Source organism: Panulirus ornatus, chromosome 65 (assembly GCF_036320965.1).
Source record: "Panulirus ornatus isolate Po-2019 chromosome 65, ASM3632096v1, whole genome shotgun sequence".
NCBI lineage: Eukaryota > Metazoa > Arthropoda > Malacostraca > Decapoda > Palinuridae > Panulirus > Panulirus ornatus.
The window spans coordinates 1,151,456-1,165,353 of NC_092288.1; the positions used below are offsets into that span (position 1 = coordinate 1,151,456).

Sequence of the window (13,898 nt, forward strand, 5' to 3'; positions counted from 1 at the left end):
CAAAGGGAGTGTGATAACCTCTCCTTTTCTTGCACTCATGTCTTTCTGGTTTTTAGCTAAGGGTATCGCCAACATGTTACTCCACCTTTCCTTCACTTTTCCCTTCTGATGGTACTATAGCCATCACTCCTAAAGAAAAAAAAAATTAAAATTCGTTTATCCTCTAACTCTACCATGAATGACTCCAACCTTCCTTCACCCCTGATGCTCCTCTTACTAATCCTATGCCCTTGCAGTTATCTCTTTTTAAACTGTTCGAAAATCACTTATCTCTCTGGACACAAGCAGAGTTTATGGTCCTGATGGGATCCATCCCAATATACTGAAAGAGTGTGCCTCTGAACTTGTACCTGTGCTTACTCGTCTGTTCTGTTTCTGTTTAAATACAGAACTTTTCCTTCTTGGAATCATGTGTTGGTACATCCCATCTCTTAGAAGGATGACCGTTCTAACTCCTTTAACTAATGCCCTGTTGCTTTGACATCTACCGCTTCCAATGTCTTTGAACTCTTCCTCAAATCCCATATCCTCAGACACCTTGAATCTCAGTCTCTTCTCTAATCACCAGTACAGCTTCTGAAAGGTGAGATCTACAGTTGATAGTCTTCCCTATCTTACTAATGTTGGTCATCATCCCTGAAAGATTTTGGAGAATCCTAAACAGTTGCCCTTGATATATCCAAAGCTTTTGACAGTGTGGCATTGGTGTCTAATTTCTAAGCTCCACTCTTTTGGCTTCCCTCTTTCAGTTTGCTTCTTAACATCTACTTTCCTCTCTGTCTGGTGTCTCCATGGTTACTGATGGATCAGCTTCTCCCTCTTTCTCCATCAACAGAGGTGTCCCTACACTTTTGCTCTATCAATGATTTCCTTTCATCTACAAACAACCAAATGCACTCATATGCTGATGACTCAAAACAGCATTCCTCCACATCCTTCATATCTGCTTCTTCTTCTCTTACTTGATCTACATCTGGTCTTGACACAACTTCTTCAATAAACTCAGACTTGGACATGATATCTCAGTGGAGTTGATGAAATCTGGTTAGGTTCCATGCCTCCAAGACTCAATTTCTGCCCATCTCTCTGTAGGAAAGTCCTCAAATTTCCAGTCTCCTTCGACATTTTCTGTAATTCTACCACTACTCAATGAATACACCTAGTATTACTGTAACAACCACTCTGTCTTGAAAACCCCACATTACAGAAATAGCTAAATCTGCATCTAAGAAACTGGGAGTCCTGTTTAGATGTCAAAATTTCTTTTCCTCTGAACAGTTGCTCAATTTATACAAAGGACTGACCCATCCTTGTATGGATTACTAGTCTCACATCTGGAGTGGTTCTAGCTCTGCACTCTCACTGGACAGAGTTAAGTGAAAAGTGATCCGACTTATAAACTCTCCGAGGATAACTTCAAAACTTGACCCTTGGTTCACTTTCCCTCTTCTATAGGAACTACTTTGGTTCTTATTCCCAAGAGCTAGCTGCTTATGTGACCTCACCACTAACTAGACCATGTAATACTTGGCAAGCTACTGCATCACATGATTATTGAGCAGATATTGGCAACTCAATTGTGGGCCATTTTGATAAATGTTTCTTTCCCTACACCTTAAAGCTTTGGAGCTGTCTACCCTCTCATGAATTTCCTAATACTCATGACCTGGCACTTTTTAAAAGACAGTTTTTTCACTTCCTATGAAATCTATAAGTACTTTCGTTTGTCTCTTCTTTTTCCCTTTTATTAACCTCTCTATACTTCAATCAAGGCTCAGCCTTGAAATGGACTTTTGTCTAAAAAATTATAAAAAACATAGCTTCTGACACTGAATAAACTTATCTAAATATCCTTTACTTGCTTGAAGTAGCTCTGACTCAGGTACACTGTTTTCTTTATATGGATGCTCAAAAATCTTCAGAGTTTTAGACCTGATCGAAAGGTTATTAAGGTTGCTTATCTTTTTTCCCATACTCTATGTGTAATAAGAGCATCTTCTCCCTAAGCAGATTTCTAACCCTTGTGGTTACCTACAGACAATGGAGTAGGTAGGAGCACAGCACTTTGAATTTTCTCTGCATTCTTCTTTATGTTGCGAATCATAGAATCACCCAGGTTGTAAGCATACCCAAGTGCTGACACTTCCTCTCCAGCATTAGCACTTTGTAAGGTTTCTAACTTCATTTCTGAGGTCTGAGAGGTTCCCTTTCTTTGAAGTGCTGGTTCTAGGGTTGGAGAAGATAATGCTTGATGTTTTATGCCATGTTAACAAACACAAATACATTGGGTTGCAGATAAATCACATTAGTATACCCAAATCTCACATGTAGCACAGATCCACACACAAACATGGAAACTACGAGACTGACCAGCTGGCAGGAATGTGGCGCGCTCCACCCAGGACCCATGCTTACTTCACCTGCCAACCCTTACCGAAGTATAGGAGCACTTTCTACTACCCTGACACTCCCTCATCAGCATCAGCACATTGTAAGATTTCTAGCTTCATTTCTAAAGTCAGGGAGGTTATCTTCCATTTAACTGCTGGTTCTGGGGTTGAAGATGTTGTTGGACATCTGGATGCCATATGAACATAAAACACAGGAGGTTGCAAGAAAATCACCTCAGCAGGTTTACCTAAATCACACAAGTAACACAGATCCATACACAACAGTAGTAACTGCGAGACTGACATACTGGCAGGAACATGGTGCACTCCACCCTGAATGCATACTTATTCCACCTGCCAACCCTCTATGAAGTTTTGGTGACTTTTTACTGCAAACACACCTGCATAGAGGCAAATTTTGACCAAGTTAAGTGAGGGACTGGTAGAAGCAGAATCCTCACATGACAGCAAAGCTGCATATAACGATTTTGCATAAGGCAAGGGCTGGGCATTTTAAAACATTTCGCTATTTGTGAGTATCTCACATAGATTATATATTGTCCTATGTAAACAAATATGCATTTTCTACCACACAGACTCACACAGGAGTAAATTTTGACCACATAAAATGAGGGATTGGTAGAGGCAAAATCCTCCCATGCTAGCAAAACTGCATATAATGATCATGCATAAAGGGAGGACTGGATATTTCAAAATATTTTACCTATTTGTAAATATTTTACATAGAGGAAAAATTAATATATGGAAGCAAATAAGCACTACTAAATGCTTCACTCTTCTTCTGCTTCTTGGTGATATCATAAATAGTCATCATGCCAACATTGAAGTCCTTCATAAGAGCTGCTTTGTACCTGCCCTTAACCAGCCTCTTGCACAACTCCATCTTTTTGTGGATTAAAGCGGTCCTCTTGTGCTTCATGCAACATGTAGACTGCTTCAAGAAGCTGTCAAGCAGTAGCTGACAATGATTGAATGAGGCCACTGTCTACAATAGTGGTCCAGGCACAAGAAACATGCAAATGTGCAAGCCAGCACATATCATCACGCCAGAAAACACTTGAGAGGCAGTAAACAATCACCAGAGACACAAAACAACAGGTGGTGAGTATGAAAAGCAATGCAGCATGGTGCATGCACAATCTGAAAAAATTCTTACACATCTTTTTTATTTTTCAATTTTTTTCGGATAACCAATGGTTGCCAACCAAAACAGAAAAACACGTTGTTTTTGAACATTCTGTTGTCCCAAAATCAAGGGTAACAGAGGTTTTACTGCACTTTCTCTTTTCACTTTCATTATGAAATATACCTTGCCACAGAACATTTTTCACTTTATCATTTGAAGCATCATAATAAGAATTCAAGAAAAAAAAAGATTGTATGTTGGTGATTTCTGATTACATAACACCATACACACTACAATGAATAAAACAAATTCTCTCATCAACCTGATGAAGTAATATTCACGATGCTGTCTCATCCTAAACTAGGAAGTTTTGAGCTGTAGGGTTGGGTAATGAGCACATTAATGTACCATGGCTGAGGTGTTTGGATCAAAACCAGCATATACCTGAAGTGTATGATTTATCTATCTATGGCAAGTGTTTTGGTCATCAGCAGAATAACTTATGCGGCCAAAGTCAATCACTCTAAAACAAGCAATAGATGAAGTGTCTGGGTTTATTTTGTAAATTGGCTAATATGTTTAGGTCAATTACACTAAAATGTACAATGCCTGAGGTATCAAGATTACAGACATTACCATAAACTAACCAAGTATTTTAGGGAATATTCTACCTGATATCTTTCCTCAAAGTGGGATTTAACTTAAGAATTCTTTCTAACACCATTCCTCACAGTGGAATTTGGCTTAAGGACTAAACAGACAGAGTGACAGATGGCTTGAAAAGACAGTTACCATTGAGCCTTACAGCATGGCTGAAGAGTGATGGGCAGCTATCTGAATCACAGCGCTCATCTATGGGTGTCACTCTTGCACAGTACCATCCACTGCTCAGGTTGAAGAAGATGTACTTTGTCTGTTGGCATATATACTAATTAGAAAATCATTTTCAAAATCATGGAATCACTGTAGCATTCAAAAGCTTGGATATAATTACAATTTTGTGCCGTTCTGAAAAAACAGCAAGCTGTGCTCATTGTAATTATCAGATATAATCTGTGTAATTCCTGTTCTGAAAGGGCAAAGCTGTGTTCTTTGTGAATGTTCATACATAGTCAAAGTCCTCTCTTACATTTGCAAAACTACGAAGGGAGGATTGTTTTGTCATTCACTAATACTATTTTCATCCATTTAATGATCTAATTAGACATATCTAAGCTTCCCTTATTTTCAGTAAATGATGAAGATGGGAAGAAGAATGCACAAAAAAAGGGGAAAATATATGAATAAGCATGTGATGATAGCTTAAACTGATGTCTAGATCACAATACTCTAAATAAAGCCATTCACACAGATGCAAATAACTTTGTGTTAATAATGCATAAAGTAACAATGTCATGTCTATATTGTAATCATTACTTTCAATATTTTGATACAGTAGGAAGGTTCTTTACCAATAATTACTTAATACACTGACTACTGCTATTCTAGATGTGTAGTGTACTTTCCTTTTCAAAGGACTGAAAAGAAATTCTATCAACTTTATTGTCTTACCTTTCAAAAGACCCCTATTTTCTGAAGTGGGAGTATGTGATAGAGTGTAACCAAGTAATTTCTAGACTAATGTGGATAAAACTGAAAGTGGATGGAGAGAGATGGGTGATTATTGGTGCCTATGCACCCGTTCATGAGAAGAGAGATCATGAGAGGCAAGTGTTTTGGGAGCAGCTGAGTGAGTGTTAGCAGTTTTGATGCATGAGACCGGGTTGTAGTAATGGGTGATTTGAATGTGAAGGTGAGTAATGTATACATACATATACATACATAGACACATACATATATAAACATGTGCATATTCATACTTACTTGCCTTCATCCATTCCTGTCGCTACCCCACCACACAGCAAATGGCTTACACTCACATATTTACATAAATGCCCACACACACTCACATATACATACACAGACATATACATACATACACATGTACACATCCATACTTGCTGCCTTCATCCATTCCCATCACCACCTCACCACACAGGAAATAGCAATACTCCCCCCAGCAAGGTAGCCCCAGGAAAGGACACAAAGGCCACATTCATTCACATTCAGTCTCTAGCTGTCGTGTAATGCACCGAAATCACAGCTTCTTCTCCACATCGAGGCCCCACAGACCTTTCCATGGTTTACTCCATATGTTTCGCATGCCCTGGTTCAATCCAATGACAGCACGTCGACCCCGGTATACCACATCGTTCCAATTCACTCCATTCCTTGCACTCCTTTCACCCTCCTGTATGTTCAGGCCCCAAATGCTCAAAATCTTTTTCACTCCATCCTTCAACCTCCAATTTGGTCTCCTGCTTCTTGTTCCCTTCACCTCTGACACATATACCCTTTTTCTCAAGCTTTCCTCACTCATTCACTCTGTGTGTCCAAACCATTTCAATGCACCTTCTGCTCTCTCAACCACACTCTTTTTATTACCACACATCTCTTTTACTCTTTCATTACTCACTCAGTCAAACCACCTCACTCCACATATTGTCCTCAAACATTTCATTTCCAACACATCCACCCTCCTATGCACAACCCTTTCTATAGCTCATGCCTCAAAACCATATAACATTGTTAGAATCACTATTCATTCAAACATAACCCATTTTTGCTCTCCAAGATAACGTCCTCACCTTCCACACATTCTTCAACGTTTCCAGATCCTTTGCCCCCTTCCCCACTTTGTCACTGTCTCCCACATTAGCAAGGTAGCACAAGGAAACAGACGAAAGGATGGCCCAACCCACCCACATACACATGTATATACATACACGTCCACACACAGCACATATATATATATATATATATATCTATACATCTCAACATATACATATCTATACATCTCAACATATACATATATATACACACACACACATATACATATATACACATGTACATAATTCATACTGTCTGCCCTTATTCATTCCCGTCGCCACCCTGCCACACATGAAAATGAAAACCCCTTCCCCCCGCATGTGCACAAGGTAGCACTTGGAAAAGACAACAAAGGCCACATTCGTTCACACTCAGTCTCCAACTGTCATGTATAATGCACCGAAACCACAGCTCCCTTTCCACATCCAGGCCCCACAGAACTTTCCATGGTTTACCCCAGACGCTTCACATGCCCTGGTTCAATCCACTGACAGCACGTCGACCCCAGTATACCACATCATTCTAATTCACTCTATTCCTTGCACGCCCTTCACCCTCCTGCATGTTCAGGCCCCGATCACTCAAAATCTTTTTCACTCCATCTTTCCACCTCCAATTTGGTCTCCCACTTCTCCTCGTTCCCTCCACCTCTGACACATATATCATTTTGGTCAATCTTTCCTCACTCATTCTCTCCATGTGACCAAACCATTTCAAAACACCCTCTTCTGCTCTCTAAACCACACTCTTTTTATTACCACACATCTCTCTTACCTTATTATTACTTAATCAAACCACCTCACACCACATACTGTCCTCAAACATCTAATTTCCAGCACATCCACCCTCCTCCGCACAACTCTATCTATAGCACACACCTCGCAACCATATAACATTGTTGGAACCACTATTCCTTCAAACATATCCATTTTTGCTCTCCAAGATAACGTTCTCGATTTCCACATATTTTTCAACGCGCCCAGAACTTTCGCCCCCTTCCCCACCCTATGATTCACTTCCACTTCCATGGTTCCATCCGCTGCCAAATCCACTCCCAGATATCTAAAACACTTCACTTCCTCCAGTTTTTCTCCATTCAAACTTACCTCCCAGTTGACTTGTCCCTCAACCCTACTGTACCTAATAACCTTGCTCTTATTTACATTTACTCTCAGCTTTCTTCTTTCACACACTTTACCAAACTCAGTCACCAGCTTCTGCAGTTTCTCACATGAATCAGCCACCAGCGCTGTATCATCAGTGAACAACAACTGACTCACTTCCCAAGCTTTCTCATCCACAACGACTGCATACTTTCCAAGACTTTTGCATTCACCTCCCTAACAACCCCCCCTTTTTTTTTTTGACGCTGTCTCCCGCGTTTGTGAGGTAGCGCAAGGAAACAGACGAAAGAAATGGCCCAACCCACCCCCATACACATGTATATACATACGTCCACACACGCAAATATACATACCTACACAGCTTTCCATGGTTTACCCCAGACGCTTCACATGCCCTGATTCAATCCACTGACAGCACGTCAACCCCGGTATACCACATCGATCCAATTCACTCTATTCCTTGCCCTCCTTTCACCCTCCTGCATGTTCAGGCCCCGATCACACAAAATCTTTTTCACTCCATCTTTCCACCTCCAATTTGGTCTCCCACTTCTCCTTGTTCCCTCCACCTCCGACACATATATCCTCTTGGTCAATCTTTCCTCACTCATTCTCTCCATGTGCCCAAACCATTTCAAAACACCCTCTTCTGCTCTCTCAACCACGCTCTTTTTATTTCCACACATCTCTCTTACCCTTACGTTACTTACTCGATCAAACCACCTCACACCACACATTGTCCTCAAATATCTCATTTCCAGCACATCCATCCTCCTGCGCACAACTCTATCCATAGCCCACGCCTCGCAACCATACAACATTGTTGGAACCACTATTCCTTCAAACATACCCATTTTTGCTTTCCGAGATAATGTTCTCGACTTCCACACATTCCTCAAGGCTCCCAGGATTTTCGCCCCCATACATAAACAAATTAAACAACCATGGAGACATCACGCACCCCTGCCGCAGACCAACATTCACTGAGAACCAATCACTTTCCTCTCTTCCTACATGTACACATACCTTACATCCTCGATAAAAACTTTTCACTACTTCTAACAACTTAACTTTCACACCATATATTCTTAATACCTTCCACAGAGCACCTCTATCTACTCTATCATATGCCTTCTCCAGATCCATAAATGTTACATCCAAATCCATTTGCTTTTCTAAGTATTTCTCACATACATTTTTCAAAGCAAACACCTGATCCACACATCCTCTACCACTTCTGAAACCACACTGCTCTTCCCCAATCTGATGCTCTGTACATGCCTTCACCCTCTCAATCAATACCCTCCTATATAATTTCCCAGGAATACTCAACAAACTTATACCTCTACAATTTGAGCACTCACTCTTGTCCCCTTTGCCTTTGTACAATGGCACTATGCAAGCATTCCGCCAGTTCTCAGGCACCTTACTACGAGTCATACATACATGAAATAACCTTACCAACCTGTCAACAATACAGTCACCCCCTTTTTTAATAAATTCCACTGCAATACCATCCAAACCCACTGCCTTGCCGGCTTTCGTCTTCTGCAAAGCTTTTACTACCTCTTCTCTGTTTACCAAATCATTCTCCCTAACCCTCTCACTTCACACACCACCTCGACCAAAACACCCTATATCTGCCACTCTATCATCAAACACATTCAACAAACCTTCAAAATACTCACTCCATCTCCTTCTCATATCACCACTACTTGTTATCACCCCCACATTAGCCCCCTTCACTGATGTTCCCATTTGTTCCCTTGTCTTACGCACTTTATTTACCTCCTTCCAAAACATCTTTTTATTCTCCCTAAAATTTAATGATACTCTCTCACCCTAACTCTCATTTGCCCTCTTTTTTGCCTCTTGCACCTTTCTCTCGAACGAATGTGGCCTTTGTTGTCTTTTCCTAGCGCTACCTCACGTGCGTGCAGGGGGAGCGGGGTGTCATTTCATGTGTGGTGGGGTGGCGACAGAATGAATAAAGGCAGCAAATATGAATTATGTACATGTGTATATATTTATATGCCTGTGCGTGAAGGGAGCGGGGGGCTGGAAATCCTCCCCTCTCAGTTTTTTTTAATTTTCCAAAAGAAAGAACGGAGAAGGGGGCCATGCGAGGATGTTCCCTCAAAGGTCCAGTCCTCTGTTCTTAACGCTACCTTGCTAACGCGGGAAATGGCGAATAGTGTGAAAAAAAAATATATATATATATATATATATATATATATTTTTTTTTTTTTTTTTTTTTTTTTTATACTTTGTCGCTGTCTCCCGCGTTTGCGAGGTAGCGCAAGGAAACAGACGAAAGAAATGGCCCAACCCCCCCCCCCCATACACATGTACATACACACGTCCACACACGCAAATATACATACCTACACAGCTTTCCATGGTTTACCCCAGACGCTTCACATGCCTTGCTTCAATCCACTGACAGCACGTCAACCCCTGTATACCACATCGCTCCAATTCACTCTATTTCTTGCCCTCCTTTCACCCTCCTGCATGTTCAGGCCCCGATCACACAAAATCTTTTTCACTCCATCTTTCCACCTCCAATTTGGTCTCCCTCTTCTCCTCGTTCCCTCCACCTCCGACACATATATCCTCTTGGTCAATCTCTCCTCACTCATTCTCTCCATGTGCCCAAACCATTTCAAAACACCCTCTTCTGCTCTCTCAACCACGCTCTTTTTATTTCCACACATCTCTCTTACCCTTACGTTACTTACTCGCTCAAACCACCTCACACCACACATTGTCCTCAAACATCTCATTTCCAGCACATCCATCCTCCTGCGCACATCTCTATCCATAGCCCACGCCTCGCAACCATACAGCATTGTTGGTACCACTATTCCCTCAAACATACCCATTTTTGCTTTCCGAGATAATGTTCTCGACTTCCACACATTTTTCAAGGCTCCCAAAATTTTCGCCCCCTCCCCCACCCTATGATCCACTTCCGCTTCCATGGTTCCATCCGCTGACAGATCCACTCCCAGATATCTAAAACACTTCACTTCCTCCAGTTTTTCTCCATTCAAACTCACCTCCCAATTGACTTGACCCTCACCCCTACTGTACCTAATAACCTTGCTCTTATTCACATTTACTCTCAACTTTCTTCTTCCACACACTTTACCAAACTCAGTCACCAGCTTCTGCAGTTTCTCACATGAATCAGCCACCAGCGCTGTATCATCAGCGAACAACAATTGACTCACTTCCCAAGCTCTCTCATCCCCAACAGACTTCATACTTGCCCCTCTTTCCAGGACTCTTGCATTTACCTCCTTTACAACCCCATCCATAAACAAATTAAACAACCATGGAGACATCACACACCCCTGCCGCAAACCTACATTCACTGAGAACCAATCACTTTCCTCTCTTCCTACACGTACACATGCCTTACATCCTCGATAAAAACTTTTCACTGCTTCTAACAACTTGCCTCCCACACCATATATATATATATATATATATATATATATATATATATATATATATATATATATATATATATATATATACATATATATATATATATATATGTATGTGTTGAAATGTATAGGTATATATATGTCCGTGTGTGGACAAGTATGTATATACATGTACATGTGGGTGGGTTGGGCCATTCTTTCATCTGTTTCCTTGCGCTACCTTGCTAATGTGGGAGACAGCAACAAAGTATAATAAATAAATATAGATATATATGGAGTAGGGAAGAAAGAATTCTACCTCCATATTCTCTGTGTGTTTGAGATGGCAAGTGAAAGAGGTGGGAGTGGGGGGATGAAATCCCCCTTTCTTGTATTTCAATTTCTGAAAAGGTAACAGAAGAAGAAGCCAACCAGGTAGTGCTCATTCTCATTGAATGCTCATGCTAGGGTTTCTGAATGTGTGTGAATGTAACTAAGATGAGATGAGGGGAGAGATTGGTAGTATGCTTGAGGAAAGAAACTTGGATGTTCTGGCTCTGAGTGAAACAAAATGCGAGGGTAAAGGGGAAGACCTGTTTGGAAATGTCTTGGGAGTAAAGTTATGGGATGGTGAGAGGACAAGAGTTAGGAAGAAGTAGCACTACTGAGGCAAGAGTTGTGGGAATGTGTGATATAGTGTAAGGAACTAAATTCTACACTGATACAGGTAAAACTGAAAGTGGATGGTGGGAGATGGGTGATAATTACAATAGTGATTATGCACTTAGCCATGAGATGAAAGATCAAGAGAGGCAAGTGTTTTGGGAGCAGCTGAGAGAGTGTGTCAGCAGTTTTGATGTACAAGACTAGGTATCAGTGATGAATTATTTACATGTGAAGGGAAGTGGTGTGGCAGAGAAGGGTATAATGGGGTGCACAGGGTATTTAGTATCATGAATGGAAATGGTGAAGTTTGTGGAGTTTCAGTAGGCATAAGATTACACATTAACTGATAGACATATAAAATGACACTTTTGGATTAAATAAGCTAAGAGGGCAGATGGCGGGATGTCTGATCACTATCTTGCAGAGGTGAGGGTGAAGATTTGTAGAGGTTTTCATAAAAAAGGAAACAATTCTGGGGAGAATAAAGTGGTGAGAGAAAGTGAGCCTGGAAAGGAGAGATTGAGTGTAGAATGGCAAAAGGTGAGAGTAAATAAAATGAGGGGTGGGTGAGGAATGGGAAGTACTGAGGGAAGCAGTGCTGACATGTGCAAGAGATGCATGTGGCATCAAAAGGTGGGTGGGCAAATTAGAAAGGGTAGTGAATGGAGGGATGAAGAAGTTGCTCATGAAAGAGAAAAGAGAGGCATTTTGGTGGCACCTACAGGAAAGGAGTACAAATGACTGGATGATGTATAAGAGAAAGCAACAGGAGGTCAACAGGAAGGTGAAGGGGTTGGAAAAGAAAACAAATGAGAGTTGGGGTGAGAGAGTATATGTAAACTTTTCAGGGAGAATAAGACGTTTTGGGAGGAGGAAAATGTGTGAAAGACAAGAGAACAAAGGGAAACATCAGTGAAATGGGGCAAAAGGGGAAGTGATAACAGGTAGTGATGAAGTGAGGAAGAGATGGAAAGCATATTTTGAAGGACTGTTAACTATGTCTGATGGCAGAGTGGCAGATGTAAGGTGTCTGGATCGGCTTGGTATGCAAAGTGAGAGAGGTGTGGAGAGTGGTTTGGTAATTAGAGAAGAGGCAGTGAAAGTCTTGTGTACAATGAAATCCAGCAAGGGGGCTGGAGTGAATGGTACTGCTGTTCAATTTATTAAGAAAGGGTGTAGCTGTGTTGCTAATCAGTTGGTAAGGATATTCAATATATGTAAGAATCATGGTGAAGTGCCTGTGGATTGGCAGAATGCATATACAGTGCCACCATATAAGAGCAAGGGGTATACTGGTGAGTGTTCAACTACTGAGATATACCTTTGTTAAGCATACCTGGAAAGTTGTATGGAAGGGTGATTGATTGAGAGGGTGAAGGCATGTACAGAGCATCAGACTGGGGAGGAGCAGTGTGATTTCTGAAGTGGTAGAGATATGTGGATCAAGTGTCTGCTTTAAAGAAAGTGAGTGAGAAATATTAAAAAAAACGGATTTGTATGAGGCATTTATGAATCTGGAGATGACATATGGGAGGGTTGATAAGATGCTTTGTGGAAGGTCTTAAGGATATACGGTGAGGGAGAAAAGCTGCTAGAAGCAGTGAGTTTTATCAAGGTTATTATGCTTGTGTATAAGTAGTAAGAAAGGAGAGTTAATGGTTCCAAATAAAAGCTGGTTTATGGGAGGGGTGTGTGATGTCAACATGTTAATGGACAGGGTGGTGAGGGAGGTAAATGCGAGTCGTGGAGAGAGTGGCAAGCATGCAGTCTGTGGAGATGATAGGGTGCTGGAAGAGTCAGCTGTTTTCTGATGGCAATGAGTCAGTGTAGGGGAGTAAACAAAGGTTCTAGGAGCACTGAAGAAAGTGTGGAAAGAAAGAACGTTACCTGGGAGGGGAAAAATGGGTATGTATGAAAGAATAGTGTTGAATGTGTGGAAGGCGAGAACATTATCTCAGAAAGCAAAAATGGGTATGTTTGAAGGAATAGTGGTTCCAACAATGATATATGGTTGCGAGACATGGGCTATAGATAGAGTTGTGTGGAGGAGGGTGGATGTGTTAGAAATGAGATGTTTGAGGACAATATGTGGTGTGAGGTGGTTTGATTGAGTAAGTAATGAAAGGGTAAGAGAGATGTGTGGTAATAAAAAGAGTGTGGTTGAGAGAGCAGAAGAGGGTGTTTTGAAATGGTTTGGTTACATGGAGAGAATGAGTGAGGAAAGATTGACAAAGAGGATATATGTGTCAGAGGTGGAGGGAACGAGAGGTGGGAGACCAAATTGGAGGTGGAAAGATGGAGTGTAAAAGATTTTGAGCAATTGGAACCTGAACATGTAGGAGGGTGAAAAGTGTGCAAGGAATAGAGTGAACTGGAACAATGTGGTATACTGGGGTCGACATGCTGTCAAAGGATTGAACCAGGGCAA

At 41.2% G+C, this 13,898-nt stretch overlaps 1 protein-coding gene across 5 annotated transcripts in view; it reads right to left on the reverse strand.

Annotated features, from left to right (window-relative positions):
• LOC139746567 (uncharacterized) overlaps positions 1-13,898 on the reverse strand; it is a 133,215-nt gene that overhangs the window by 51,700 nt on the left and 67,617 nt on the right. For all 5 annotated transcript variants that reach the window (XM_071657931.1, XM_071657928.1, XM_071657929.1 and 2 more), the window contains exon 9: positions 4,330-4,450. In XM_071657931.1, the coding sequence (XP_071514032.1) occupies positions 4,330-4,450 (121 nt within the window). The remainder of the gene's footprint in view (positions 1-4,329; positions 4,451-13,898) is intronic.